Consider the following 27242-nt stretch of genomic DNA (forward strand, 5'->3'; position numbering starts at 1 on the left):
TAGATACCAATTTTTTTTTGTGTATTTTACAGATTATTTAAGACATGGGTCAAAAGTGACCATAAGAGATGCTAACAGAAAGCTAACACAAGAGGAAGGTTAGCTTTTAGGTGCTTTTTTTTTTAGGCTATGTAATTGTGATTAATTGAAATTGAACTTTAGTAATTGAGAACGTAATTGATTTCTGGGGGAAATAATTGTAATTTCAATTGTAATTGGAAAAAAATGCTGGTAACCGTAATTGTGTTATAATTGAACACGGACAATTGAAGACTTAATATGTAATTCAATCAATCAATTGTTATTTATATAGCACAAATTACAACAAAAGGTCATCGCATAGTGCTATCAAAATATACAATTCATAATAATAAGGGGAATAATCCACATTATTGACCCCAACCCTGGTAATAATACAGAATATACAAAAACATCTGCTATACATCTTATCTGATGGACATGCCAGCTCTTCAGAATTGAAGAAAAGTTAATGTGGTTTGGGTCTGGAACATGTTTGGTCCTTCATTAAACAACATAGCATACGCCTCAGCTCCCTGTAATTTGATCAGCTTTGAGCTATGAACATAGACTGTTCACATCACTAATGATTACATATATGCATTGGTTCTTTGGTGACATACTCTTGAAATTTGAAAAAAAAAAAATATTTTTTTTTCTATTTTCATTGGCCCATAACTGCATGTGGGAAGTCTGATCTCTGTTTAATTTTATAGTATAAAGGTTACTCTTTCTCGGGATATAAAACATTTTCTCTCTATCCATTTTTAATTTGGACCCCTGTTTTGGGTTATTTTACCACTCGCTGATATTGAAAATCCTTTACATGAGGACATTGTATTTTGCCTCTGTGTCTTATAAGTATTTATTGTTTATTAGTTTTTCACTAGTAAAATGAAAAATATAAAAAACATTGCGTCAGAAAAACATTTAAATTAAGAAACATAATATTTATTATGAACAATTTCTCATGTTCTACCTTTTCTCTTTTTTGGGTTTTTTTTCGTACTTCATGCTTTGTGAGGTACGGCTTCTCGTGATGGAAGCTCAAAAAGTTTTCATCCGATCAAACTAAAAGTTTACTGTGTGCCTATTGAATAATCACTGAATAATTGGTTAAAAAATTCTGAATTTTTTCAGGCGGAAGTGCGTGGACCATTTGTTGAAAGGACATGGAATGGCCCCTTAGTTGTTTTTTTAATCATTTGCAAACATGATTTTCTTCTTCAGGTCTGCGTTCTTCAGCTCTTCTCGCTCTTTTGTCGTCCAACGAATCGGTCTCTGACAGCGAGTTGTGTCCAGTGTCTCCTGAGTCATCTCAGGAGCTCAGCACAGCTACCGACACCTCGTCACTCCCAGGCAGCACGGCAGCCATCTGCTCTCCATCTTCCCCCAAAGACAAGGTGTGAGACTGAGCTCAGAGGATGCTATGAAAGCTGAATAAATCTCCTGGAGCTTACATGTTTGTGAACAAATGTTGATCTTTTGTTCCCAGAATAAACCATTGAGCAAAGAGAAGAAGACCAAAGAGGTGAGCTCTCCTCCTGCTGCTGCTCCTCCAGAAGTGTCATTACCCACAAGTGCTGGAGAGGAGGACAAGAAGAAACTGGTGACACAAGACACGCTGGAGTCCCCCAGCCTCAGTCAGTCCAGTGAAGACCCCGTTTCTCCTGTAGCTCGTAGTAAGTTCTCTCTGTTGCTAAATCAAGCAGACTCAGTAAAATTAGTGCTGTCAAGAGATTAAAGAAATTGAGCGAGTAATTAATTGATCTAATAACCATAATTTACGATCTATAAACTGCTACTTTTTCCCCACGCTTTGAACCCTGCTGTTCAAACAATAATGCGGCTAATTTGTGGATTTTTAAGGTTTTCAAGCTTCATGAAGCCAAAAAATCGAGCTCTGTCACATTAGACCAGGTGGACTAATGGAAATGTTTGCAATAAATCTTTGTTGCTCCCATGGAATCATTCTGATTAGTCATTTTGTTATGATGCACACTCCCTCATTATGGCAACAACACAGAGAGAGAGAGCGAGCGAGCTGCGGCAGCCTGTATAAAGTAGTAAAGTAAAAGTCAGCTTGTTTGTAAAAGAATGAAACAAACGGCTTAAAGTTGTTGAAATCACTGCGTTACTCTTGTTCACGAGTGATTTTTACTCTGAGGCTGATGGTGAAGCTGACGTAAGGAGGATGGACAGACGGAGCAGAGATCAGTATCCAGGCTGTTGTGATCTCTGCTCCATCTACAGTAAAAGCCGCGCTTTATACTGCGGAAACAAAGAAACGATTAACAGCATAAAGTTGCCAAATCGCCACCTTTAGATTTAGTTGCATCGAAACCATCGCATCAGTCTGATCGTTTCGTGGTAGTTCACGGTAAGAAAAACAGATGAAGCAGTGTATCAGTCTGGTTCCAGTAAAAAGTGACCATAAAAAGCTGTAAATAGACTGATATGTAGACGTGGAGAAGGAAACTTATCAGTTGAAACACGGAAATCTTTGTTAAACTTAATTTGAGTACAGCAGCCCGCCTACTTGCCCGTTCTGATTGGCTTAGTCGTTTGGAGGGCACCCTCATCAGCCAATAGAGTGCGGTCTACGTTACGCTGGGGCCTTTGTGTGGATTTTACTTAGAAACTTGCTGAATTATTGGATTGTGGCCAATATAGCGTTGTGCTTTATAGGAAATTACGGTAATCTCTTTTTTAATCTCACCTAAAAGTTGCTGAAAAAAGTCCTCAAATTGAGGTATTTCCATTGAAATCAATTACATTATTGTAACATATCTTTATAAAGATCAAAGCTTTATAAAGTCGTTTATTGTTTGTATCTTAAAACACTTTTATGATCAATACAATTATTGAGCACCGAGCTTGTTGCTTTTTCTTTCCTTCAGATGGTATTTATCTCGTGAGTTTGTTCATTTGTTCATTTGTCACTCATGGATTTATTCACTTTGGCTCTGAACTCTGTCATCTTGTCCAGTGTGGATTGGAGACGCTGCCTGCTCACAGCATGTTGCAGCTAGCACTGTCCGAGTGTCTGTGCTAGCTGTTCGTGCTAGCTGCTACATGTTTAGCATTATAGCGGAGGCTACAAAAACTCTTTCTTGCACAATTTGCACACAACAGGGCCTTTGTTTTCCATCCAGTGTTTTTACTTAAACTAAAATTAACGCCAACGATGCACAGCAGTCTCCCTTCTTGTATTGTTTTGTGTGCGTCATTATTAGGGGTATACCGAGAACTCTTAAAATGAGAAAGATTCCTTGCTGTTTGGAGCGCAAAAAAGAAAGCAGTTAACGGCATATTTTTTATTGTTTTACTGTAATTAATTAATGCGTTAAAGTCCCAACCCTAGTAAAATATTGCTCCACTGTTGGTTTATTTTGTCATTTGTTCCCTCACTCAGTATCAGCATCTGGTCCAGAGGCCAGCGCCTCTCAAGAGTCGGATGTTGTCAAGGAGACAGATGAAAGACTCGCCAAGGTTCCCCTGCAGGAGCATGTGTTCTCAGATTGTTCCAGAGAGAGGATCCTCGGTCTTTTAGCAGCCATGCTCGGACCTGCCAAACCTGTACGTAGATTTACCTCCTTCACTGTTTTCTGTCTCAACCTTTCTTCTCTTCTTCTATTGATGTTTGTACTTTCACCTTCAGGGATGTACACTGACTCTGCCCAGCCTGAGCTCCATCTTGCCGCAGCTCTTTAGGGCCATCATTTCTAATGCTGGCTCTCTCAACGAGACCTACCACCTCACCCTGGGTCTCCTGGGTCAGCTGCTACTCCGGATTCCTCCACTGGAGGCCGACAGCGCCGTTACTGAGGCACTGGCCGACAAATATGAGATGCTGACACAAGGAGAGGCCGCATGTCTAGATGTTCAGGGCTGGAAAACCATCCAGGTGCTGTTCAGCCTTGGGGCTGTGTGCTTAGACAGGTAGGAGACACATACCTGACTAACTCTTAGATGTTATTATTAACACTAATTGCAAGTATTCGTACCACAACAGCAAACATACTCCACAAACTTACCTTTGTTGTTTTTTTATCAAAAGTTGCTCCAATGTGTTTGAAACTCCAGGGATTGTAGAGTCTTAAACATCGTAGATTAATGATAAATTCTAATACTGTAAAATATTCTAGCCCCTAGTGGTGAAAAAACACTTCTTACACGTTTTGTTTCATCATTTCGGTCTGGAATGATGTCATCAGGATCATTTAAATAAGGTTAATTTAAAATAAGTTGATCAAAACTCCATCTATAAACCTGACCAGATCAGGAGCATTCATGTCAGTACAACTTATATCTACCTTTTAATTGTATCTTACTAATTTTAAATTACATTTTTATTTTTGACATACATTTTTGTTTAATTATAGTTTTCTTTTTTATTGGTATTTAGTTTCCTCACAGGTGTTAAAAACTAATGTTTTCTGAAAAAAATTATTATTTCTAAAAAAAACTGAATCAAACGCATACACATTTAAATGTGTAAAATATTATTAAAAATCCTAAATAGAATCGAAATTGCAATTAGGTTTTTTGTCAAAATCGTGCAGCTCTACTCTGAGCGTTATAACGCTGCATCAAACATATTGATTGGTCAAAGCATTGCTGAATAACACACCCATGCGTAACAGCATCAAAGAGTGGAACGAAAAGTAGCATTACGCATGGCACAGCAGAAATCTGAATAAAAATGTATTTATTTCAAGCCAAATTGCAACATCTAGTGGTCAAAAATAAGACTAACAATGGTTGGAATCTATTTCATATTACAGTTACACAATTTGGCACAGTTGTGGCAAAGTGGGCTTTCGCCTGAACCTTTTTTTGTACAAAAACATGTATCTTTGTCCTATTGTTTATTATTATCACCAAACTTGCTGCAGTTGATGTCCATACATTAGTTATATTATTTCTGCCTTTGTATCCTTCCCTACTGAGAATTGGCTTTATATTTGATGTAAATCTCTAGGAGTTTTTTGGGCGGACTACAGATTTCTGTATTCAAAACATGATTTATTGTCAATCAGTATCATTTATTTCCAAAATTTCACATAATCTATAACCACTTCAATCTGAAAAAAAAATTGCCATTCAGGTCATGTAGAAGCTTTGAAAAATATTATTTGTTATGAGTATGTGCTTTTCAGAGAAAAGAGGCTGGGGTAGAAGAGGTTAAAAAAGGAACAATCTACAACCATAAAAGGGCTTTGAACTTGTAATTTAACAGTTTTCTGCTCCTTCTTGTTCAGTCGTATCGGCCTGGACTGGGCGTGCACAGTGGCAGATATCTTACACAGTCTGAACGCCTGCCCTGAGTGGAACCCAGTCATCGCCGCCTTCACTGAACACTGCGTCCAGCAGCTTCCCCACACTCTGAAACGCACCAACCTCTTCACCCTGCTGGTCCTTGTGGGCTTTCCAGAGGTAGGAGGAAACTGCTTTGTCCTGGGGTCCACCAAGGCTGCAGATGCAGCAGTGACTGGTGTGTGTGTGTTTTTCAGGTGCTGTGCGTGGGAAGCCACACAGTGTTTATTGATAACGCCAACGAAACACACAACATGATCCTCCTCAAACACTTCACAGAAAAGAACCACGCTGCTGTGGTGGATGTTAAGACACGCAAGAGGAAAACAGGCGAGTGGTTTGGAAGATATTACTTAGGACTTGACTTTGGATGATAGGCTGTTGATTGTTTCTGTCTGACAAGATATAACTGTCCTCAGTTAGACTTATTTAAAAAATAAAATTTAATGAATGTAAAACTGTTAATGCTGAAAAAACACAACATGTAGCAAGGCTGCAGCAGCTCACTGAATGCTTTTCTTTAGTGAGTTTTAAAAGATTTGTCACAACAGGATGTTTGGAATCAGGGTTGGGGTCAATTACATTTTTCAATTTTATTTACATCTTCAATTATCCATGTTCAATTACAACTAAATTGCAATTACTATGACCAGCATTATTTCCAATTACAATTATTTTTCCCTTTAAAGTCAATTGTAATTGTTTTAAGTTACAAAAGTTAAAGTACTGTTTATCATACCATAATTTCCGGGCTATAAAGCGCACTGTTTTATTGGCCGCATTCCAATAATTCAGCAATTTTTTAAGAAAAATCCACACAAATGCCGCAGCCTAACGTAGGCCGCACCCTATTGGCTGACAATTCAGCCAATCAGAACGGGCAGGTATGTCCGTGTTTCAACTGATAAGTTTCCTTCTCCACATGAAGTCTTCTCCTCACTGCCCCACGTCTACATATCAGTCCATTTGTAGCTTTTTATGGTCACTTTTTACTGGAACTAGACTGATACGCCGCTTCATCCGCTCTTCTCACCATGAACTACCGTGGAGCGATCACAGCGAGTCGGACTCTGAACAAATCCAACATGGTGATTTGACAACTTCATGCTGTTGTGCTACTATTACAAACTGGCTGACTTTTACTGTATCCAGGCTGTTCTGTTCTCCGCTTCATCTGTCCGTCCTCCTTACGGAAGCGTCTCCATCAGCCTCAGAGTCCAGAGCACCGATCAATCCTGAATAAACCTAATGTGGTGATTTAAGAACTTAATGCAGTTTATCCTTCAATTACAAACTGGCTGGCTTTTACTGCATCCACACTGATGCTGCTGCAGCGGTCTCTCTCTCTCTCTCTCTCTCTCTCTCTCTCTCTCTCTCTCTGACAACATTTCTCCACGTTGTTGCTATGACGAGGCAGTGTGCATCATGACATAATGAGTGATCAGAATGATTCAGTGCGAGCAAGAACAATTTAGTGTTAACAATTTCATTGTTCCACCTGGTGGAACGGAGCTCAATTTTGTGGTGGCATGAAGCTTATAAAACCGGGGTTCAAAACGTGAGAAAAAAGTAGCGGTTTATAGTCCGGAAATTATGGTAATTGCTGATCCTGAAATGAATAAACCCATAAAACTTAACCTTCCTCTTGTGTTAGCTTTCTGTTAGCGTTTCTGATAATACCAGGTTGGTTTTTCGACCCATGTGTCAAATCAGCTGTAAAATACACTAAAAATTAGGGATGTAACAATTCACTCAACTCCCGATACGATTTGATTCACGATACTGGGTTCACAATACGATTCTCTCACGATTTATTTTACAAAATGGGACTGTACACAAATGACTGAAAAATATTCCTTTTTTATTTTTCATTATCAAAAGAATCCCTTGATAAACTATTCAAAACAATGCAATTTAACTAAAAATAAATCTTGAATGAAATAAATAAGGGAATTATACAAATGAAGAAGCCTATTAATTTAAATTCTGGTTCTATAGTAAACAATGCAAAACTGCGTAATAGTTTTTTTTCTTTTTAGAAGTGCAACTGAAAATGTATTTTGCGCCTTAACAATTGGACTTAAAAAAAAAAAAAATTAATTGAACTGATTTACGTCAGATATTTGTTTGGACCAGCAGAGGGCGCTGGTAACCCACTGGTCGGTTGGCATGCAGATTCTTGCAGTGAAGAAGAGAAGCTATGCACTAGCAGACAGAGCTAATAGAAAAATGTGACTTTTACAGATATTCAGGTCATATTACAGATATTCTTTCGGTGCTAAAGGGGTAAGGAGTAATTTATGAACATGTTTAAGAGTAGAAGGCGGCCAGAAAGAAAGTAGTAGCAGATTCTGCCCGCCGCCTCAGCATTTGGACAAGAGAAGGATAAATATATAGCGCCCTCTGCTGTTTAAAAAAAGTACTGCGAGTCAATTTTCGATGTCAGCCGTGATACCTATGAATCGATTTTTAACTGCCTTACGGTTAATCGTTACATCCCTCCTGAAAAATATTTTTTATCATCTGATTAGTTTTTTATCTCTTGATTACTTCGTTAGGCTTCCTTATCCGTGAAAATATTGGTATCAATAATTTTGGTGTGGGCATCTGAGCCTTTTTTGTGTCACTATACTTCTAGATTTAAATTATTATTTAATTGTTATTATTATGAAAACTGACAGGTAGTGGGGAAACTTGAAATGAAACGTTTCTATAATTAACTACATAATGTAAGCCATATAATTGTAACGTGGTTCTACAGGTTTGCGTTTAATTTGTAAATGACAGTTTCTATAGAATTTTCTTGCCAATTTCAAAGTCAATTATCTGAATTAATTTATGATTACAACAGCAACATATTTTTCAATTACAATTATAATTATGTCATAATTGTAATTATCAATTACGCGATTACAAATATGATTGACCCCAACCCTGTTTGGAATACAAACGAATAGCTTTTTTTTCTTCTTATTTTTATTGCTTATGTAATTTTGTTGTGTAGTAATGGTGTTCCATCTTTTGTTCCTCTTCTAGTTAAGGACTATCAGCTGATCCAGTCACAGGACTCCAACACAGCTGGCCTCCCAGGGCAGTGGGAAGACCATAGCAACACCAACACAGAGCTCAGTCGCTACCTGAGCAGTTTCACCTCCATTATCAGTAACCTGCTGCAGGCCAACCAAGACAGCAGCTCATCTGATGCTGTGGAAGCCTCCTGGGTTCTGTCCTTGGCCCTGAAAGGCCTCTACAACACACTCAAGGTATTGGCTCAGTTCAACGACCCCCAAACAGCCAATACCAAGCCTAGGGGACAGATGTGGCCCCAAACATAAACCCACAAAATAGAAAAAAGGGAAATACAGGAAAATACGCAAAAAGACAACAAAAATACAGAAAGGTACACAGAAAGATACAGAAATGACACAAAACTAAACTAGAAAAAAATGCAGACAATCACACAGACAACTAAAATGCTCAAATGGACAACAAAAGTACACAGTCAAAAAAAATACAGAAAATTACACAAAAGGACAATAAATATACTCAAGAGGCCAACAAACACACAAAACAGCAAACAATACACAATATGATACCAAAAAATTATCAAAAATTCACAAAATTACCCGAAAAATTCAGGAAATTACATGAAAGGACAAAATACACAAAAGGACAACAAATACACAAAACAAACAAATAAACAAAATTACATAAAAACACACCAAACAACAAAAAATACACAAAAATGCCAATATACAAAATGTGGCCCTCATATCAGTGACATTTTTGTGGCCTCTACTTGTAATAAAAGTTGCTCTATGGTTACTGGTGATTAACAGTTAAGTTGTTCACTTTGATTAAATCAATTTCTTATTTCAATAGAATGAATGATAATCCCAAAGTCTGGCATCAATCAGTCATATATCATGTTAATGGTGCAGTATTTCAACAAAAATCCATAGCTTTTATTATAAGTGTTGCTGTAGTTATGATAACTGTGTGTCCTGCTGTGTTGTTTAGAAGCATGGCGTGGAGCTGGCCCAGAAGGCCATCCAGGAGTCAGGGTTGACTCAGCTGTTGGTCAGGAAATTCAGCAAAGGAACCGGCTTCAGTAAACTGTGGCTCCTACGAGATCTGGAGATTCTTTCCATCATGCTGTACTCGTCTAAGAAGGAGATCCACTCCATGAGCCAGGACTCAGAGAAAGAGCAGAAGGAGCAGGACAAGGAGCAGGACTCGGACCACTCCAGCAGTTACACTGAGGACACGGACGTCAACAAGCCTGACCCGTTAGAAGGCCTGGACGAGGAGACTAAGATCTGCTTCCAGGTAGTGAAGTTTACCATTAAAGTTACAGGAAGCGAAAGCTTTGATATTTCCTGTGAATCACCGTTTTTTTATTGCAGATTACCCATGATGCCTTGAATGCACCACTGCCCATCCTGCGAGCGATGTATGAACTTCAGATGAAAAGGACCGACTCCTTCTTCCTGGAGGTGCAGAAAAGGTCAGTTACTTATTCTGAACTCTGTCATGGTGAAGGACTTTTATGGCGTCTCTTGTATTTCACGCCTCGGGGCTGTTTTTACAGATTTGATGGTGAAGAGATAAAAACTGATGAGACTATTCGGACGCTGGCTCAGAAGTGGCAGCCGTCCAAGCGGCCTCGCTCTGAGGACAGGAGCACCAAGGCTGTGGATACGGATATGATTGTGATCTCTTGTATGGTGAGTTGGTGAAAACCATGCATTTATTTTTTAGCACCAATACTTTCAAAGCAGTTGGAGACAATAATGTTTTATCACAAGAACACACTGTAGGACTCATAAATCATTGTATGCCCCCAAAAACTCTGCCAAAGTGACTTCCCAACACATTGTTTAACAATGGCAGATGTTTCTTTTTTAGGATTTACAAGAAAAGATCAGTCTGGCTGAAATTATATATCTGGCAGAGTGAGTTGATATCACTGGGAATACCGGCAACAAACTAGAACAAAAATGGAGTCCAAACCAAATAAAAACACTTTTATGCATCCGTCTACAGGACTCCATATCAAACAAAGCAATAAGCGAAACTTTTGTTTACAGTGGAGATCAAAACAAATATACAAGCGGCAATTACAATCTTTTACATCATTTTATTTCCCAGCAAATGATCTTTGATCTATTGATCTATGAGGCATACATTATGGCTGTGATGTAAATGTCATACTAGCGTACTACTCATACTAAGTTTGATGTCAAAATTACTATGTAGTGCATTCAGATTAGTTAGTATGAAAAGATTGAGTACGTGAGAAATACCTGGTTGTATACTATATTGGGACATTTTACACTCGTCATACTCAACCGCCCCATGATGCATTAGGAGTGGAAAGTAAAATCGTCTTGGGACCGGGTTCAGGCTAAAAATCAAACATCCCCTTTTCAAAACCAAAGCCTTTCTTCTTGTCTTCCATTAGTTTTCTTTTACTCTTTTGTAAATAGGGCTCTTGTTTTGAAGTTAACAGGAAGTTTTGTCACTAGCACAATGGAGAGTCTCTAAAAATGTTGGAACGAAAAGTGTCTACGTGAGTTTTATGAATGAAATGAGCACATGTTGATATTCTACTTGGTTAGTTTCTTGCTTAAAATGTTTTCAGAACTTTCAAAGTGCAGAATCATCAGAGATATTTAGCCTCAGTGTGATTCAGGTTTTTGTCATTGTAGGTTCCAAATGCATCTTGGGAAACTTTGAAGTATACTTCAGTGGGAACGCTCATCATCCTAACCATACCAATAGTATATAGTATATACTTATTGAGTTTGTAGTGTTTAGTATGGAGTGTGACATTTACAACACAGCCCATGAATGTCAGCTTTCATTTTCAGCCTTTCACAATAAGAACCTCAGAATATGGCGAACGCATCCTACACCTGTGTACAAGTTTGTAGTGTATAGTACTGAGTGTGCCATTTCGAACACAGCCTATGTCTTTATCTGATAAAAAGTTATTATCTCCAGAAGATGAAGTTTTAATCCAATGGTAAAGAAAGGTTTGACTTCATTCTTTCAAACTGTTCTTTTAAGCTGAGTTTTGATGATAAACGTGACATTTTTTCCCTGCTCTTCTTCACTGACAGTCCAAACCCAGTCACTGTGAAAAAGCCACAGAGGAGATCAACGTTGTTGCCCAGAAGCTCATCACCAACTCTGAGAGCGACCTGCAGCTCAGCTACGCCAAACAGAGACGCTCCAAGAGTTCGGCTCTGCTGCACAAAGAGCTGGACGTGAGAAGCAACCGCGCCGTCCGTCAGTACCTGGTCAAAGTCAACCAGGCCATCGCCACGCTGTACGCTCGCCACGTGCTGGCCTCGCTGCTGGCCGACTGGCCTGCTGAGACGCCACTGAGCGAGGAGAGTCTGGAGCTGAACGGGGCCTCGCACATGGCTTACATCCTGGACATGCTGATGCAGCTGGAGGAGAGGCCGTTCTGGGAGAAGGTTAGTATGAAGGCATTCAAAGCTGTCAAAGTATTTTTACATCTCGTTTATTATATCAGCTGATTACACATTGGCGGGTGTGGCTTGTGTTTGGTTTGTGATCAGATTCTGCAGAGGGTGCTAAAGGGCTGCAGTCAGAGCATGCTGTGCAGTCTGTCTCTCACTGCGTGTCAGTTCATGGAGGAGCCTGGTATGGCTGTGCAGATCAGAGAGTCCAAGCACCCATACGATAACAACACCAACTATGAGGTTTGTGCATTTCTCTGTACATTTGAGATCCATTGATAGCAAACAGAATATCTTAAAGCCAAAGAAATTAGGAGGAAAGAATTCAGTGTGCTGAATAAACAAAGATTCAAACAAAAAATGACAATGGAAAGCACCATCAGTTAAAATTAGGGCTGGGAATTGATCGCGTTATAATAATATAATAATTAATTACAGAAATATAACGCACAAAACCAAATAACGCAGTCCATTGATTTTTTTTTTTTTTTTTTTGCACTTCAAATAGAGCGGAACCTTTCTCATTTCATGAGTTCCCAGTATACCCATAATACTGATGCGCATACTAAAACACAAGCCCAGTTGTGTGCAAGTTGTGCAAGAACGAGTGTGCCAATCAAGGGAGCTCTTCGAGCCTCAGCTAGCACATCAATGCTAAACATGTAGCAGCTAGCACGGACAACATTCCTATAGTCAGCGCAGACAGTGTTTCCAATCCACACTAGACAAGATGACAGGGTTCAGAGCCAAGATGAATAAGTCCATGAGTGACACATGAACAAAGTCAGTCGACCACTCATGGTGGTAGAGGATGTGGGCGGGGCTAGAAGCGCTGCTACAGATGTCATCGTCCGACCCAACTTATCAACTGCTATGTAGGAAGACTTTCAAACTGAATTCATCAGCTTCATCAGTTGCTCCGTTTATTTAATGCCAACTGTTTTGCACTGTTCAGTTTCCACATTTGTTTTAGAAAGTTTACAAAAACCCCTGAAAATCATGAATGTTGCTTAGTTCAATTTAGGTTTGTGCTTTGTAAACAATGCAATCATAGTATTCTTTATTTATATTGCACATTATGTTAACGCTCAGTGATGGAAATAATAAACACAATGTTGTTGTTTATGCTCATTTATTGTTTTCATTGATTCAGTCATGAATCAATATCCATTTAGCTGAAAAACGTTGCTTCTCGTGTCAAATATTGTTTGTCCATTACTTTCGATTAATCGAGATTAATTAGTTTAAATAAGAACATACCCATATTATTAAAACATTTGCATCCTGCAGAATGTTGTTTTTTTACATTCAATGAATTCTTAACAGTTTTAAGTTGTCCTTTCATAGAATTGCTGAACATACTCTCAACTAAATGTGCACCGGTGATTTAAAAGCCTTTTTCCTTTGACATCCTCTGCCTTTCAGTCATTTCAATGTTTGTTTTTTTGACCAGGACAAGGTTCATGTTCCCGGTGCAATCTACCTGTCTATTAAGTTTGACTCCCGGTGCTATTCTGAAGAAGGCTGTGATGAGCTCATCATGTCCAGCAGCAGCGACTTCCTCCAGGACATGCATAACTTCAGTGGATCTCCTCAGAAATGGACCGATTTTGAGATTCCTGGCGACACCCTTTACTACAGGTTCATGTCTGACATGAGCAACACGGAGTGGGGCTACAAGTTTACCGTCACCGGGGGACACAGAGGACGCTTTCAGACAGGTGCTCCACACACGCGTTTCTTTTAAAACTCTGACAGTCTCTGACAGAATCCTCATTTTTCTACTCTTTTGTTTCCCGTTCAATCAGGTTTTGAGATTCTCAAGCAGATGTTGGCAGATGAACAAGTGCTCAGTAACCTGCCGCTGACAGACATCTGGGAATGGCAGGTGGGCGTGGCCTGCCGTCAGACTGGGAACCCGCGACTCAAAGCAATCCACTTGTTGCTCCGCCTCCTGCAGTGTCAGTCCCAAACGTAAGTTCAGCTTTTATTTAAGGTTAGACTCAAAATATTGACATTAACACTGCATTTATGCATCAATTTTACTAAAGTGTTTCTGAAGTAAATAATCTTGCAAACTTAGGGTTTTTTGTTTTGTTTGTTTAACTAAATAGATCATTTGTTGTGCAGCACACAAAGCCATTTGTTGTGATCTTGTCCGTGTGTTGTTGCCACAGGGCCTGTGAGCTGACACTGCTGAGACCTCTGTGGCAGCTCTTTAACTCTATGGAAAGCAACCTGAGCCAGGATCCCACCAGCATCACCGTGCTGCTGCCTCTGCACAGGGCACTCACTGAGCTGTTCTTCATCGCTGAAGGCCGCGCCCTGGTGAGTGACCCTGCCACCCATTTGTGCGTCTCTGTTTATACCAAGGCACCCACCCGGGTATTGTGTCAAGAGGGTGTAATCGACACCTGTGTATACGTGACTTGCATGACGCTTATTGGCTGACAACTAAGCCGACTGAGGGCTGGAGTTTGAATTAATCTTTTAAATAAATGATTTCTTGTCTCTAAGTATTTATCAGTGGAGGTCTTCTACCAAGCATGAATAACTCTCCAACTTCATTCATCATGACCCTTCATCACATGATGCATGTTTGTTAGCTTTTATCTTTCTATATGTGTTAAATCTGACCATTAATAAATCTGTGGCCCTTTGTGGTTTAATGACAGTAAGATGTTGAGTTTTTACTAGTCTCTTCCTGTCATTAAGTGGTTAGCATTAGCTCTGAGCCCAGTGTTATGTGTCGGTGGGTTAGCTTAGCTTAGTTAGCTTTAGTCCTCTTTCCAGTTGATAAATGTTGCTGCAGGTTCCTCTCTGTCAGTGTGTTTGTGGGAACTTTGGATTGATTTGACAGAGGAACTTAGACTGGTTCACTTTGTTGGATGGGTGTCTGGTCTGAACTAAGTAGCGGTGCGTGATGTATCGCTGCTCGTCACAGCTTCAGGTAGACTGTGACGAGCAGAGCGACAGCGCTGAGCTCCCGGTAACAGGGACTTGTTCTGACCAGTGGGAATGTTTTTGACGATATACCTCCCTCTAATCACGTCCGTCACGTGCGTACAGCTCTGAACACAGATATATAGAAGGTGAAATGAGCCACTTCTCATGAAAAAACAATGTCCAGCTCCACCCGCAGCTTCAAGAAGACGGTGATGACGTACCCGACAATGTTGACTAATAGTTGCATCTTTACGAAGCAATCCCCTACACTATGGGTGTCGAACTCATTTTATTTCAAGCAGCCAAATACAGAGCAGTTAATCTTAGGAAAACTTCCATGTCTAAATAAATTTTAAAATATGTAAAGCATTGATAATATTACAGTAATAAGTGACAGATGTCAGTCCCTGCAGGATTTTCACTTTCAGCGGCCAATTTTTAGGTAATTTGGAGAGATTTTGTGGAATAATTTGAGGGAAATTGCCTGATTTTTGGAAGAATTGAAAGTTCTTTTAACAATTATAGATTAAGAATGATTGTCATCATATGATATAAGCATAGGAAAAATGTTTGCCCTGCTAATGTTGTGGCGTTTCATTGAATGTGTGTATTTATTTGGAGATCTCTAGCTGAGATATTTACAAATGAAATAGTTGGTCTGAATTGAATGCACGGACCTTGAGTTTGACACATGTCCCCTACACTGTGATATATTCCTGCGTGCATGTGTATTTTAATGACACACCTTTATGCTGACATTAGCCGAGCCCTGTTAAACTTCAACGTGTGATTTGGAAGCATTTTTTATTTGAGCAGGGTTGGGTGTGTTGACTTTAGAGACTATTGCAGCGACACATCATCGGTAAATAAGTTAGAACCAGCCTGTCTCAGCATGGTTTCTTATGGGGGAGGGAGGGGGGAGGTTATATGGTGGATCTCTTTAGTTTGATCGTTCTCACTCCTCCTGTGTCTCCACCTGCTCTGTTTACTGAGCTCAGCTCTAAAGCTGTGTCGTCCCATCTGCCAGACAACACGACCTACACAGTCAAGCTCAAGGCCCGGAGGCCAAATCTGGCCCTTTAGACCATCCACTTCCACCTGCAGAATAAAGTAAAAAAAGGATAGGAAAAAAAACATTAATTATTGTGTAAAGTATCAAATAATTTAGTTGTAGATATCTGATCAATTCAATGAAACTCCCCAATATTTGAAGGATTGTATTTTCTCCATGCTTATATCGCATGACTGCAGTCATTTTAAGTCTAAAATTGTTCAAAGAATCTATAATAATAATAATAATAATAATAATACATTTTATTTGTATTGCACTTTACATAAAAGAAATCTCAAAGTGCTACAAAGAAAGCCTAAGACCTACAATAAACATGAGGCATAAAAAAAGGCTACAGAAAGGCCTTTGTAAAAAGGTGAGTCTTTAGGCTGCGTTTAAAAGAATCCACAGTCTGTGGAGCTCTCAGATGGTCAGGGAGAGCATTCCACAATCTGGGAGCAGTTGAGCAGAAGACTCGATCACCCATGCTGTACAGCTTGGTTCTGGGGATCTTCAGGAGGAGAGCTTTGCCGGAACGGAGGGTGCGTGAGGAGGTCTGGGGGATAAGAAGTTCCTTTAGGTAGGCTGGGGCATTTCTGTGTACACACTGGTGGGTGAGGAGGGAGATCTTATATTCAAATATTTGTTCCAGAGGGAGCAAGTGCAATGATTTCAGGATGGGGGTCATATGATCATATTTGCGCACCCCCCATCAGGATCCTAGCAGCACTATTTTGGATGTATTGAAGCTTACGAATGCTCTTGCTAGGGATCCCGATGAGGAGAGCATTACAACGACTGGCACTGTACTAGTTTTTTAAATGACAGTTATAAATACGCCATAATTGTATTTATCAATTACGCGATTACAATTATAATTGACCCCAATACTGTCGTATACCATTATTTTGAGGAAAAAATATTGAGATATGTTTTGGGCCGTATTGCCCAGCCCTACCAGCTAGTGAGTTCAAGTGAATTGTCCTTTTTCACAAAATAGTTAAAAACAGCAGTGAGTCACCTCTACTGGTGCAGTGCTCCTCATGGAGCAGCAGGAGGCGCTGTATCCACTCGCAGCTGCTTCACTGGGAATGTCCTTCAGGACACTGCAGTGTTGTATCAGGTGTGTGTGTGTAAAAAGACACACCTGACTGAGCACCTCTGCCTCGAACACAAACAAATGTTGATCAATAATTCAACGTCCTCAGCAGGGCTGGGAGAACACACTGACTCCAGAACATCACAGTCATGTTGGACTGGAAATGAAAACCATTCCTGAATCTGTTTTGCATTGTGTCACAGTCCGTGATCCTGTTGTGTAAGTCCACTGTTTTGAGGGAACGCTGTTACCATGGAAACGTGTACATGGTCCGTGAGTTCCTGTACGTTTGACTCTTTTAGATTTGTAAATTGGCTGAATTAGTCAAAGCCTGCGTTGGGAGTGTTTCACACTAGATTTGCCTTTCACTGAACTGGTAATGAACTGGTAACACATTCCCTGTCCACAGTGTGTCCTGCCTTCACCAGCTGGGACAAGCTCATACTTTGTCTTTTGCATCAACTCACAAAAGATCCTCGACGTACTGTAAAGCTCCTACTGCCAATAATTATGTATGAGATAAAATCATAGTGTGGCCTCGATCAATAAATCCAACACAATTTACTCCAAAAACAAAGGCAAAAAGGTCGAATTTGCAGCTTGAAAATTTGCGGTTAACTCCAGCGATTGTCAACTTGTGGGTCGAGACCCAAAAGTGGCTCTCAGACATGTACTGGGCCGGTTGTGGACAGCTGGTCAAAAATAAATAAATACTTAATGTCTCTCATGTTTGAGTTGTCTTTTATTTTGAAAGAAACTATTCTTTCGACAGGCATGTTGTGAAAAAAAATATAGATTTGTTTAAAAAAAAAAAATATATATATATATATAATGACCGTGACAAAATGTGAGTCTTAGGGTGAGACCTTTTGAGAACCCCACTATAAACACAACATAGGTGCATTGCATTGTGGGATGTGGAGTCCCATAAACTGATACATTTGAACTGTTTTTACTTCATTCTTACCATGATTCACTCGGATTGGCTTGACACCAATTTTGTTGTAGTTTGTTCCCGGTATTCCGCTTGATATCAGTAAAAACACTTCTATGCACCCGTCTCCACGACGGGTGCATAGAAGAAATCGATTCGGCGATAGAAATCGATTTGGCGATATATCGTGATATTTCACCGCTCGATTATCGTATCGATCCAAAAAAAATTCTAAATCTTTATTTTCATAAAACATGCTGGAGCTATTATACATGTATGTGGTTATTATTTTAATGAATTTAAGAATTTAACAGAATCAGAATCTGTTGTAGAAGCAAAAGTTAAACTTTTTTGAAAAATGTATTTGATAAACATACCACTTTTTTTTATATTTGTACTTGAATTACAGTTAATTATCATTTACTTGTACTTGAAAATTAGAAAAAAATGAACTAAATTTGTAAAAGTTCAATTTGCAATTATTGATATTGCGAAATATATCATATTGTTTAGAATCAGGATATATCGTATCATCACATGCAAATTGTGTATTGTATCGTCAGATTCATGGCATTGCACACCCCTAGTTTAGAGATTAAAACAAACTTTTAATTGGCCATTTTGACCTTTTTCCTTTCTTTTTGGAGTAAATATTGTTCTATTTATGGATTTATGATGCCACACTATAATTTTGTCATATAAAAATGTGTCCGTGGTAGTAGCTTTAAGTAGATTATGCAAAGTTAGACTTTGTTGCAACATGTCATTTTAGATTGGGGTTGGATCATTTTCTCTCATCCTCTAACATTTGTTGGTTTTTGTAATTTTTTAAAACTTTCTGACAAGATTTATGAAAAATACGGAGTTTCTTACTCAAGTATGGAAAAACTAAACTAATGTTTGGGAAAATATATCAAATTATTAGTATTTTTTTTACCGAGATGTCTGGAAAAAGTCTGGAATCTTGAAGTTTCAAATGTGTCGGAACCCAGTGTTTGCATTTTCATCTTAGTTTTTATCAAATACTTTTTAAAGTTACAATAAGTATACATTACTAATTTTTAAAAAGAGCACGTAAACAAATAACTTTGATAATATATTTGAATTTTTGTTAAATAACAACTAAACTATAATTTCACAACATGGGACGAAATCCAATCAGAACTCCTGTGATCATGTCATTTTACACATTGATCACATCAAATCTGTGTATTTACGTCATCCAATATCAGGTTGATAAATAGTAATTGGATCTTCAAAAACTTTTGTCCTGTATAATTTAGTCCAGTGGTTCTCAAACTTCTTTGGCCCTAGTACCCCCTTTTGCTTATTACTGAATCCAAGTGCCCCCTTTGTCCCTCAGAATACCAGTAATAGTAATAACATTTTTAAATAATATAATTTTGGAAACAAGTGGAATTAAACAGTATTTAGGACAGTGGTTCCCAACTTTTTTAGAACGCGACTCCATTTTGAAATCAAACATTTCATGGGATCCCAAAAAAGACACAAATACAGAGCGGCCGGGATTAGTTTCAAGTTGCACCAGCTCAGATATATTTGCGGTGCATTTTATATTTTATTTTAAATAGATTTTTAGGCTGGGCTACCAGACTGAAAACGCCACTCATTTTGTTGTTGTTCTTCTTGTTGTGTACACTAGTTAAAATATGTACTCCTCTGTTATTCGTGAACGGATCGGGCTGAAATTTGGTAGCTACGACTGTTGGTGGTACCAAATTATTGGCACATACCAATATATAAATGGGGCCCATTACTTTGTACATGTCAAGAGGGTGCCAGGGGGCCCCATTTTTCAAATGAATACTCCTTCGTTGGTGCTCGTTAGATTAGAATGCAGTTTGTTATGAATACACTATGAATAAATATGATGAGACGCTCTGAGCCCTTTTTTTTAAATAGGGCTATTTCCGGTAATTTCCAAATTTATGGGAACATAGACGTGTGATATATCGTTTCAAAGGTAATTCAACATAGATTACCAATATGCCTCACACAATTCAATAAGGGGCTCAGTGGCCCACCCCCTTTTCTGGTAGTTTCTAAATTTATTGGAACATAGACGTGTGATATGTCGTTTCAAAGGCAATTCAACATAGATTACGATTTCACGTCGTACACTTTGATTTGTTTTACTCGGTGGACCCGAGTCATTTGACTGAATTCTCAGGAATGTGGTATGTGCTACTTGGCGGGCCCGGTCGTTATCCTTGTTATTTGAGAAAGTGAAAGTATAGAATATCGTTAAGATTGTGTGTTGTTTTAAATTTAAAGAATGTATTTTTAATCAGCTATTATCTTTTAACAAAATGTAGAGTTTCAGGCAACCCCATTTAAATTCCAGACAATGCCACATGGGCTCACGACCCCAAGGTTGAAAAGCAGTGATGTAGTGCCTCCAGAATAGTTATTTCTATACTTTTAAAAAAATAATTTCTGGTGAAATTAAAGTCAGAACATTTTTAAGTCAGTGCTAACACTGTATAAAACCTGGATGGATGTTAACGTCATGTTCACACACAGATCTTGTTCCGTCTGCATGCACGTAAGCTCGTCGGTTTAATCCCTGGCTTTCCTGAGGATCTTTCTGGTCCGTTAGGAAGTGAAAGCCGCAGCTCAGGATCAAAGCAGCAGCTTGTGCACACTCTGTGGATGTTCCATAAACTTTGATGGTGTTTAGTGATGAGTGAAGAATCCCAGACTCTGTTAAAGCTCCATTTGCCCATTTCTTACCCCTGGGATGATAAATCTGTGTGCACCTATAAGAACTCTCTTTATGGTGTTTATCCTTCTAAAGTACGTTTCCAACATTCCTTAAATGGTAGGAACTGGGCTTCTCCTTATGAAACATGGTTAGTTTATGAACGGGTTGTATATTTTGTGTTTATATGGACACATTTGTGATCTATTAAATGTGTGTGTGATGTGTTTCCAGGCTCAGGGCATCCTACAGGAGTATCTGCTGGCTCTGACCACTGACGAGCTGCTCCTCAATCACACCACCATGGTAAGGCTTGGTTTTATTTTGTTACATGAACCTTTTGTTTTACCACTGGTAAATGGTCCAGGATGTGGATGATGGGAGTTTACTGCTGGGGTTCTCAAACCTCTTACTGGAGTCCCTGGAGAACATTTTTCAAAGACCCATTCATCATAATATTTGTCAATTACACATAATTTGCGGCTGTTTGTAGCCGTAAATACCACAGGAAGAATTTATTTGTTCAATGTTTTAACTTAGCTTTTAGAGTATGACTAATTTAAAAAACATTTTTAAAAAAATAAAACACGTCAACAAAATCAAAACATTGATATTTTCATCAACTAATAAGAACTAAACTATAATTTTGTCTCATGGGATGAAATCCATTCAGGACTCATGTGATCTTGTGATCCTAAACATTGATCTCATCAAATTTCTGTTTTTTTAACAATTATTAGGTACTAGCGATGTAACGATTCACTCAACTCCCGATACGATTCGATTCACGATACTGGGTTCACGATACGATTCCCTCATGATTTATTTTACAAAATGGGACTGTAGATAAATGATGATGATTCATTTATTTTTTTCGGTAAAAAATTAGAAAATACTGTATTTTCCTTTTATTTTTATTTTTATTTGATAAACTATTCAAAACAATGCAATTTAACTAAAAATAAATCTTGAATGAAATAAATAAAGGAATTATACAAATGAAGAAGCCTATTAATTTAAATTCTGGTTCTATAGTAAACAATGCAAAACTGCATAATAGTTCTTTTTCTTTTTAAAAGTACAACTGAAAATGTATTGTGCCTTAACAATTGGACTTAAAAAAACAAAAAGAGTCATTTTACTGTATTTATGTCAGATATTTGTTTGGACCAGCAGAGTGCGCTGGTCACCCATTGGTCGGTTGGCATGCAGATATTCTTGCAGTGAAGAAGAGATGCTATGCGCTAGCAGACAGAGCTAATAGAAAAGCGTGACTTTTACTGATATTCATGTAATAATCCAGATATTCTTTCGGTGCTAAAGGGGTAAGGAATCATTTATGAACATGTTTAAGAGTAGAAGGCGGCCAGAAAGAAAGTAGTAGCATATTCCATCCACCGCCTATATTTTTGGACAAGAGAAGGATGAACAGATATAGCTGCTGTTTAATAAATGTACTGCGATTCAATTTTCAGAGCATCGATATGAACTGTGATACCTATGAATCGATTTTTAACTGCCTTACGATTATTCGTTACATCCCTATTAGGTACCATCCAATATCAGGTTGATCAATGGTAATAAAATCTTTTCCTTTTTTTTTTTAATAAATGCATAAACTCTCATCCTGTATAATTTAGCCGACTATATCTGTAACAGGTTTAATCGAATAAAATCTTAATGTAATTTATTTGACTAAAACCAAACTATAACGGAAATATTCCTGGGGCCTCATGTACAAAGACTTGAAGATGTGAAAAATTGTGTGAAACAACAATATAAATTCAGATGTATGAATATGTGCTTACGACTCGATCCACGCACTCATCCTTTGGACATCTGAATCAGCGTGGATGTGAGTGCACATGTGACCCTCTCCATGCATGTCACTGTCATTTAGTCGACCAAAACTACCGTTGATTATTCCTGAAATAGTCCTGATTTTGACTAAGCTAATGCTAAGTTGCATTTTCGTGAAAAGACTGACTAAAATTAAACCGTTTGCTATCAGAATTCTCACTGTATGTACTGTAAATGTTTTATTTGTGCATTGGTCCCTGTATGTAGTTATACATTTAAGTAATGATATGACATGAATAATAATTCATATAGTTATTATTACTAGTGTTATTATTACTACGACTACTCATTTTGAGATCTGGTTTTCTGAACCAGTCCCATGTACCGGTAGTCCCTGAGCTGGTGACACACACTGTGTGTGTGTGTGCGCGCGTGTGTGTGTGTGGGAAGGGGGGGGGTAGTGCTTTGGACTAATGCGTTTGCTAATTACCTTCCATTATTATTAGTGGTGCAGTGAGCAGCAGAGGCTGTAGCTGCTCAGAAGTGCAGAGGCTGATGGAGCTGAAGCAAACACTGTGGGTGGTTGTTGTGTTGAGTTCTTACCTAATATCGCTCAGGTTGAACATTAAGCCACAGGTGGGTTGGTTCTGCAGCTCTGCCTCAAGTCAAACTGCCACATTTCCACATATAAAGGCAGCCAATAAACACTCAGCACTCTGACTTCTGACTGTTCCTGTTTTTCGGAGTAATTTTTTCCTGTTTTTCACAGTAATTTTTTTTTCTCCTTTTTTGGAGTAATTTTTTTTTGAGGTTTTTGGGCAAATTTTTCCTTTTTTTTCAGAGTAATTTTTTTTGCTGTTTTTCAGACTAATTTTTCCTGTTTTTCGTGCTAATGTTTTTCTGAATTATCAAGATACTTCCCACGAGAACATCCATCCTAGGGCGACTCTTTTGCTGAATGAGGAGTTCTGCTGATCGCCTTTGATGTTTACTTTGAAGTTTCACTTTGACTTCTTTGTCTGAGTAAATGCAACCTTAACTCAATATACTCTTCAAAAAGAAGACTTAAACCTACTGGAACCATTATCTGTAAAGTCTATAGACCAGGAGTTACTAATGCGGTGCCCACGGGTCCCAGGTAGCCCGCATGGACCATGTGAAGGGCCCTCAGGAGCTCTAGTCACCAATGAGCTGCATCTAAAATCTGATTTATTTTTCAGGATTCAAACTCACAAAGATAAATGCATATGACGGATATAGTTAGTATTTAGTAGAGTTAAATACTGCTGCACGTGATCAAGTTTTAGTAATAAATTAACCAACTTTACATGTTTTAAATGCTGCAGATGGTCAGTGGTATATCATATATAATGTGATATAAATTAGATGTTTTTTTTTTTTTTTTTTTAACGCAAAGCGGATTTTTACATGTTTTACGATTAGTTGTTTGGTGTAGCTAGTAAAATAGCAACATGGGGATTTTCTATGAAATGTAGAAAATGAAACAGTTGAATAAAGTGTTTGAAACGTAAACATTTCCCACCTTTTTAAGTGCCTGCGAGCCTTTCTTATTATTAATTACAGATAGAACTATCTCTGTGTCTTAAACCAAGTTGAAAGTACATTTTTATCAAATTAAACAAGCCGGCCATGTTTGTTCTCAATAAAGAAAGAAATGTATCTGTTTCTTCAAATGCTCAGAAAAAATATATAGAGAGAAAAAACGGAGAGAGAGAAAAATTGCCCAAAAAACAAACCAAAAAAAATAAATCACTCCATTTTTTTTTTCAAGTGAATGCAACAGGCAGGAACTATCTAAACAATGGAAAAAACAAAGCACCATTTTAAAAAGCTTTTTAAGATGTATATCATTAGTAAGTATAAGAAAAGAAGAGCAACAATTTTACTTAGGAAAGCAATAATATATCATATGGATATAGTGGTATAAAATATATTAATACTTAATAATCATAATAAAAAGGTTTTTAGTAATTTCTATATTACCACACTACATTTATGTCATATACATTCATGTGTATGTGTACGTACTGTAGTATATATGTTTGATGTACATGTATAAACTGAATATATAAAACTTGTGCAGAAAATATATTGTATGTATATTGTGAAAATTAAATATAAGTTCATTTTTGTGTGTGTGTGATATTCTCTATCAGTGGTTCTCAAACGTTTTTGGCTCTAGTCCCGCCTCTCTCTTATTTCTGAATCCAAGTCCCCCCTTTGCCCTACAACAACTATAGATCATAATGATGGAATGAACGTGTGATAACACACATTTTAAAGAACTTTATTTTGTAAATAAATGGGAAGAAACAGGAAGTTAGTTCAGTGGTTCACAACCTTCTTGGATCATGACCCCATTTTGATATCAAGAATTTCTGGCAACCCCAAAAACATTTTTTTCTAGGATTAGTTTTTGATCGAGTTTGAGCTCAGATATTTATTTATATTTTTGTGCATTTTAGTTCAACTAGATTCACAAAGTATAGAAATACAGTTGATTAAGATTGTTTTAATTTTGAAAATCTATTTACATTTTTCTGAAATTCCAAGATACCCCATTTAAACTCCAGGCAACACTACATGGGGTCCCAACCCCAAGGTTGAAAAACACTGATTTAGTGGCCCCCGAATAGATTTATTCCTATAGTTTTTATCATTTGCGGTCGTCTCACGCCTGGAGTGGCACCAAGACTGACACTTTATTTGTTAAGTTTGCACTCTTTCAAGTACCCCTTGTAGTGCCATCGCGTATCCCTAGGGGTCCACGTACCTTCATTTGGGAATCACTGATCTAGAGAATTTTGTTTTTGTGCTGGGGTAGATATGTTCAGTATAAGCTTTGTTTCAACCTACACGCTTTCGGCTGAAGAATGAGACAATTAAGTGGTGTTTGTTCTTTTCTGTCTTAGGTTATACAATTAAAAAATGTTTTATTAATTTAAAACCAGAAACAGGAAAACAAAAAACCAAACAAGCAGCATTTTTCTGTTTGAAAATTAAATCTGGTTCTGTTTGTGTGATATTTTGATATTTATGAGGAAACTAGGACGACAGCTTCATGTTTTAATCCCACCACACAGAACGACCGACAGACGGACTTTTATTCTGCTGTGTTTATTAAAAATGATCTTGTATCATGTTGTCCACCTCACACTGATGGCAGAGGCATAATTTGTTGATGAAGTTTCGTTAGAGTTATTGATGCTGGAAGTCTGAATCTGTGAATATCTGACAACGTTACCAAACAGTGTTATTTTCCAAATAGTATCCAGATAATCTGGTGACTGGACAGACTTTTGCTCCTGGTTTGGACATAAAAAGAAGCAACACATAAGTCACATTACTGGTGAATTGAAACGTTATTAATACATAAATAAATCACAATCAAAAATGGATGTTACGTAAAACATGCACATGTGGAACCACAGGTGGTGTAATGAATCTACTGGTGCTCCTCGTTTCTTATGATGAACACCCGTGTGTGTTGACGGTTGCTGTTTGCGGTATTTATAATGTGCAAAATAAATAGTCACCAGTTTATTTGGATACTATTTGGATCGTAACACCGCGAAACAAAAAATAAACGTGAGCAGATTTTTACGAGTTAAAACATCCACACACTGAATGAAAACAGGAGCAGGACCAGAAAACTGCTGAAATAAATCCTAACAAGTCCTATTGTGTGAGGAGACCTGGTCCAGGACCTGGGAAACGAGGTGCAGCGGACTTCTGTTCTCTTCGTCAATATCACACAAACAGAACAAGTTTTTAAAAAAACAGAAAAACACTACTTGGTTTTTGGTTTTTCCGTATTTCTGTTTTGGTTTTAAATCAGAAACATAAAATAACCAGTGTTTGTTATTTTGATTTGGTTTTAAAACGAAATAATCATAGAACGATGGGTACACAGATTTGTTTTTTGTTTTTTTTCTGGACTTCCAAAATGAATTCCAATTCAATTCACTACTCTTCCAGAGAGAACTTCCTGTTTGAGCAGAAAAAAACCAAGCATGGAGACTTTCCCTTTAGTCCAGGACGTCCTCACTAAGTCTGTGTTTCTCTCCGTCCATCAGGCTTTGAAGAACATCGCTGCCATCAGCCTGGCTATCAACTATCCCAATAAATCCACCAAGCTCCTGAACGTGGCCCCCTGAGCCCTGAAGAGGACAAATCCTACCTCTGAACAAGGATCAATGAGGGAGAGAAAGCCTGGTCTGCTTAGAGGGGGGGATTCAACCTGAGCACTTTTACCACACCCACAATCCCTTTGCCTTAGGGTGAATCCATGAGTCCAGTATATCAGCAGCATGTGCTTTCACTCTAACAGGAAGCTGTTTGTTGGGGATCTTGTTTTTATTTTTCTCCGATTTTACTTGAAGATGTCGTGCTAAGGGACGAGGGTGGGAGGTGAGGGGGGGTCGTGCCAAGTTTGCAGCAGCTTTTGTCGGGGAAGTGTTTCTCTTGCCCCCCCCCCCCCCCCCCCCCCCCCCCCGCGCCTTTCTTCTTCTTTTTCTTCCTTCCATCACAGCAGCAGTCGCTCTGCGTTACGTACGTCGTCTATTTTGGTAAAAAATAAAAATAAAAAAAACGGGTCACCTTGACGACTTGCATGTCTCTGCGGACACGTGGAGCATCCTAAAAATACTGTCCAGGACAGAGAGAAAGGACTAACCTAATAGCTTGTTCCCTGCCTTTTATCTTCGTCTTTCCAACCCAACCTTTACACTTCAGGAAGTATGGAAGGAGATGTGAGAGTCTGGATGTTATGGAACTAATGAGTCTTCCACTTCCACCCAGAGCTGCGGAAAGACTGTGATTATTAGCACAGTTCCTACGTC

At 38.4% G+C, this 27242-nt stretch overlaps 1 protein-coding gene across 1 annotated transcript in view; it reads left to right on the forward strand.

Moving 5' to 3' along the window:
- zzef1 (zinc finger, ZZ-type with EF hand domain 1) overlaps nt 1–27236 on the forward strand; it is an 80513-nt gene extending 53277 nt beyond the window's left edge. The window contains exons 37-53 of the mRNA XM_028467000.1: nt 1249–1421; nt 1514–1700; nt 3434–3597; nt 3680–3960; nt 5283–5457; nt 5535–5667; nt 8374–8600; nt 9358–9666; nt 9744–9844; nt 9929–10064; nt 11463–11822; nt 11928–12071; nt 13282–13549; nt 13637–13802; nt 14006–14156; nt 20815–20886; nt 26478–27236. Coding sequence (XP_028322801.1) covers nt 1249–1421; nt 1514–1700; nt 3434–3597; nt 3680–3960; nt 5283–5457; nt 5535–5667; nt 8374–8600; nt 9358–9666; nt 9744–9844; nt 9929–10064; nt 11463–11822; nt 11928–12071; nt 13282–13549; nt 13637–13802; nt 14006–14156; nt 20815–20886; nt 26478–26558 — 3128 coding nt within the window. The 3' untranslated portion in view covers nt 26559–27236. The remainder of the gene's footprint in view (nt 1–1248; nt 1422–1513; nt 1701–3433; nt 3598–3679; nt 3961–5282; nt 5458–5534; nt 5668–8373; nt 8601–9357; nt 9667–9743; nt 9845–9928; nt 10065–11462; nt 11823–11927; nt 12072–13281; nt 13550–13636; nt 13803–14005; nt 14157–20814; nt 20887–26477) is intronic.
- Nucleotides 27237–27242: the final 6 nt, after the last annotated feature.

The sequence above is a fragment of the Gouania willdenowi genome, chromosome 14 (assembly GCF_900634775.1).
Source record: "Gouania willdenowi chromosome 14, fGouWil2.1, whole genome shotgun sequence".
In the NCBI taxonomy this organism is placed as follows: domain Eukaryota; kingdom Metazoa; phylum Chordata; class Actinopteri; order Blenniiformes; family Gobiesocidae; genus Gouania; species Gouania willdenowi.